This window comes from Buceros rhinoceros, unplaced genomic scaffold (assembly GCF_000710305.1).
Source record: "Buceros rhinoceros silvestris isolate BGI_N320 unplaced genomic scaffold, ASM71030v1 scaffold41752, whole genome shotgun sequence".
Taxonomy (NCBI): domain Eukaryota; kingdom Metazoa; phylum Chordata; class Aves; order Bucerotiformes; family Bucerotidae; genus Buceros; species Buceros rhinoceros.
The window spans coordinates 2,266-7,454 of record NW_010399036.1 but is presented as its reverse complement, the minus strand read 5'-3'; the positions used below and the strand labels follow the sequence as shown (position 1 = coordinate 7,454).

General features: G+C 40.6%; 1 protein-coding gene across 1 annotated transcript; it reads right to left on the bottom strand.

Annotated features, from left to right (window-relative positions):
- Positions 1-1,644: 1,644 nt before the first annotated feature.
- On the bottom strand, positions 1,645-4,910 carry LOC104487848 (protein FAM13A-like; the record flags this gene model as incomplete). Its single annotated transcript, XM_010131324.1, has 2 exons — positions 1,645-1,854; positions 4,721-4,910. Coding segments are annotated over 2 exons (400 nt in total), but the record flags the coding sequence as incomplete, so codon positions are not given.
- Positions 4,911-5,189: the final 279 nt, after the last annotated feature.

Below are 5,189 nucleotides of genomic sequence, written 5' to 3'. Positions count from 1 at the left end.
TTTGTGCAATACAGGCAAACTTAGCTAGGAAGACACATTACAGTTGGACTGACTTTCACAGAACTTGGTTCGTAAGTTACTTATTTCCTTTTTGAAACAAGAAAAGCTTGGTAAATATGCTAAGAAAGGATATAGACCTCATTTCCATAGAAAGTACAGGGGGGATTTACCATTTCCTGTGGGAAACAGAAACAAATTAAACTTTCCACGAACAGCACTGTTCACAAAGTACTTCAGCAGTTCCTGGTGCAAGATACCAATAGGACCTTTGTGGAGAGAGGGAGGTAGAACTGCAAAGCTGCAACAAAAAAAATTTCCACTTAAAAGGTTCTTTAGGGAAAGGAATATAATTAAATACAGCTAATGGGTCAGGTCTGGTAAAATCTAAAAGACACAGAAGAAAGCACAATGATGACCAGAAAAAAGGGACTTTCTAAAACAATGGCACCTTCCTACACAACACTTCCTGACCCCTATCCTTGGCCCCAGACACTTCACTGAATGAGGAAGGCATTTTACACAGTCCCCATAACCATCTCCTTACAACCGAAATGCCTGCACTCAAGGGCAGGCACAGAGCTCGTCTCCAGCGCGCCCCCAACAGTTTGTACAGCCCCAAACAGTAAAGAAAAGACATGCTGTTCTCCCTCCTACAGGCAATGGCTAAACTTCATCTCCACTGCAGGCAAGAAAAGCAGTAGGGAGATCTCAGGGCAATGGAGAGAGAGAACTTTGCACCATCTTCCACTAGGGCACGCATTCCTCCCCTGTATCCTGTGTCACATTTGCCTGCTTTTCAGTAAAGAGCACTTCTGTAGTATCATTTATGCACTACTCACTTTGCAACTTCTTAGGAAGACAGCAAAAAGACGTATCAACCACCTGCAGCGAGAGAAAAGAACTGCCACTGACCCACGCGGTCAAGGAACAGAGCCAACCACCATTCATTCCATGTAACGCAGAACTGATACAGATGAATTAGACAGAGAAGTTGTGCAAGTTTCAACTTTACAAAGCAGAAATTACGTTCTTTCTTATGGTTGATCCACCACTTGAAGGGGAAAAAAAAAGCCCAATAAGAAAGAAAAGAAGAAATCTTGCAGGTAGTGCGCTATGGTGGGGAATAAAAGGTAAAGTCTGCTGTTACTTGCAAACTGGCTAATTTTTTTGATGGGCAATCACTTTATTTAGTGAGAAATAGACACTTAGCATATGCTTTGGACCCAATGGATATTCAATTTCATTAAGAGATGTAGTTGTTATAACTTTTCAGAGTTGATTAGAATAAAATTGCCAGAAATCACCCTAGCAAAACAGAGGCAAATCTGAGCCCTAAAGAGACTCCAGCTATTGTCTACCAGCTTGCTCAAAGAAACCAGCTGATAATTTCAGTTTACATTCAGCAGATATAACTGAACTAGAAAATCATAAATAGCCCAGACTTTCCCAAACATATAGGAAACAATTTTCTGTCTCTTATAACACAATTGCACATCTATGAGCACTCTGGGAACAGGTGAGGGTTAAAGCCAAAGGAAATGCAGAACAAAGTAGGTAAACTAAGAAACAAAGAGTATTGGTTTTGCTCACTGCATAAACAATTATCCAGAAAGAAAGCGCATGGGGATTTTACCTCTTGCTTACCTTGGTAAAGCTGAATGAACCTGGGATGTAAGGCAGAGGTGATAATCCCATCTGGCAACTCTCTCAAAAATAATTTCAACAGACTGGCTGCTGAGTACACATCACCATCTTTAACAAGTTCCACCTCTTCCCCACGCTCATATTGCAGACGCAACTGTTCTACCATTTTCATGCTGCCGTTTACCCTGAAGAGGCCTTCCTGTGTCATACCTGTAATTATATATTGCATACGAGATTGATCTGAACTAAGGCATCTCAGTGATATGATGAATAATACATCCGTAGTAATACAAAGGAGGGCAATTAATACAACACAGTTTAAAGAAACCTCCAAAACTACTCCCCATCTCAACCCCTCCACCCCCAAACTCCCTCTAGTCAAACAATTGGATTATGGTAATTACCAGTGACCAGATCTTGAGGCCTGGGATACTTTTGAGAACCCACGAAACTCAGTGGCATTGCTGTAACTTCATACCATGCAGAAATCAATTGAGACAGCCACATTTTGCACTGGTATCCTTCAACAGAAAAGGATCCAGATTCTACAAAACTATTCTGTTGTCTTACTTTTGCAAGAGGCCTGTTACTTTAAGCTGGACTCTGCCAAATTCACACACAACTACTTCCAGCTTCACATTTTAGGGTAGTTGCTTCTTACTTGTGACCATCATGAAGCAAAGACATCTGAACACAGGCCAGTTGCAGCAGTAGTTCTGTAATGAGCACTGCAACCTTGTGATAGCAGAAAATATCAGTCAGCAAAAGTGTGTTTTGGACAGCAAGAAGCCCAAAGTATTTCACAGTGACAAAGATAAGGTATTGATGACTTCAGGCCAAACACGCCACATCCAGTGAAGGAGATGCAGAAATAAGGAGGTTTCCATGGAGGAAGCCAGGTAAATGCTACTGTATTAAACATCACTTCCTAGGCATATGCTGAAATCCAAAACCTTCAGTAAAGTGCCTAAAACTGAACTCAGCAACTTAATTAAGAACACTTTCAGCACAAAAATTCTGCCTTTTATAATACTGCATCTATTATAGACCTGCTTATTATTCTTCAAAGGCATAACACTGAAAGGATCAAAATATATACGGTTTTCATCAGTTCAGAGTAGATGCCACAAAACAGCAGTCTGAAAGAACGCTTCCAGTCCAAGAAATCAATACTTATGCAGCAGAGTTTGTAGACAGAAATAATCTCTTTTATTGGACCAGAAGACAAACTGATCTAGTAAGGAAAAAAGAAAAGGACAAGCATTCAAGCATTTTACTTGACTAATAAGATAACGCTTGTAGATCTTGTATTCCTGTATTCACAGCAAAACGCATTCTGACGTGGTGTGCTGTACTGCCACCTTGGGGGAAGCACAAAACACCACATCTCAATCACGACTCGTTTCTGCAGCACTAAGGGAGCAAAGGACAGTCCCCACACAGATCAAACTTCCTTTAATCCTCCTCAGTCATTTGTGGAAATAGAGGCTAGAACATACTGGTAACAATAACCAGATACTACTAAATTCAGCACAGGAAAACTTGTCTTTACCTATTAATTTGAAAATAGGCATCCTAACGTAAACCTAACTGAAGGATGTAGCTGCTAGACAGTCGGCTCAGCTTTTTCAAATGGGTAGTCAGTTCCTCAGGAGGTAGAAGAGAGACTCTGAAATGGTCCGGCTTTAAAAAACCCTACAACATCTCTTACAACATCTTTGCAGAATTGGAGTTTTAAGATAATACATAACAAACAGTAACCATGATTCACAAAACACTCTGCCTCCAAATAATTTGAATCCATACCTGGGCCTCTGTGAGAAATGTCTTCACAGTTAACTTTACCTTTAGTTACCAGAACAAATCTTAGGGAAGCACAGGACACCCATTTCAAGAACTTCTCACGTAAGAGAACATCTTTGAGATCTTGCTTGCAGTTTTGAGAAAGAGAATGGATTGTCTCTTTATCGGGGCTAGATAATCACCTTGGTATTCAGAAGCCTAGCTAATCTTGCTGCAGAGTCAAGGACTTGGCATGTTTAGCTCACATTTGGGATACAGTCACGTGCCATTCGGATCTTTTTTATGGAACGCAGAGCACAGCCCACAACTTGCAGTCAAGAGTCTTTGTCTGTTTCTGGTTTTGATTAAACCCTAAATGATGCAAAAACTTTTTCCATCCTTCCTCTTTCCGTTTCAGTGTTCTAGCACAGCACTTTAAGGCCAGTTGAAATAGATCAAGCAAGATGCTGCTGTGTAAAGGTAGGATCATGTTTTAAATTTGCACTGCACCTTAATCCAAGCTAACTTTCAAGGATGTTTGCATCTACCAGCTTCTGAGGGTCTACTGAGGTACAGACATGGAATCTCAGGCTCTGCAATTAGATTATCATTACCGAGCAGCTAAAAGAAAAACCTTAGGGCAAAACCAGATTCAATTTCTTACAAGATGAAATTACCTCCACAAAATCTTTCCCATTGCTGAACAGCTGCCACAGAATACATCTGCGCACCAGTGGTGCTCTAGAGTTCTGCAGAGATGTATTTCAACAACAGGAACTAAAGTCCCATTAAATGAATGCAAAGAGAAGCTAAGAACAGGACACCTACTTCCCTGAGGGGATTAAAATAACTAGAATTATCTGAAAACATGTAAGAACATGTATTCCTATTTGGTAATGTTCTCTGAGGGGGGGGAGGGTATGCACATGAATATATAGATATTTACACCTTCTTACTGTCAGAAAGTGTTAAAGACAAATGTTTTCCAGCTAGAAAATGACACAAACCTTCACAAATGAAATACCTTCCATTTATCAACTGAACAGCTTGTTTATGAGAGCACGCTGCTTCGTAACAACTGTGGCTGACTTTTATAAACATCCTATTAAAAAGTACATTTAGCATCAAGACAGAAAAAAAAACCAAGAAGCACATCACATATGGCAAAATTCTTTGTCTGTGTTTAGTGCCACAACCTTATCTAGCCCCTGTACCAGAATAGAGATGGAACCCTCCCTGTGAAAAGTCCTACATAAAGAGTGCTGCTAAGCAGAAGGGACTCAATTAAGCTTACCGTGCTGAGTCAGGTACTCGACTATATTCCACACAACTATTGGGATGCCATTTTTGCTCAGTCCCTGCTGCTGGAGCTCCAGAAGACTCACACCAAACACCTTTGGACAGGTTGTGTCCCTCTGCCTGTTCAGTGGAAGTGCAGCTATCTTCTTCATGTCCTCCTTCAATCTCACAGCTGATTTGGTTTGCTTAAAGGAGCAGAGGAAAAAAGCGTATTAATCACATTTGCTGCACAAGGTTGCACAGTCCTAAGATAAGCATGTGCATCAAAACTGGCTTCTATGCTTCACAATAAGGTTTTGGTCTTATTTCCCTTTAATCTACAGGAAAACCTCTGTAAAGTAGGAAATAAACTGAGGAAAAACTGGAAGAGCAACAGGAAGAGCATAAATGGTCTGTAGTTAAGGGAGAAAGACACACTTTGCCATGCAAGCTTGTTACTAGAATAACAAGTACTTGGGGATCAC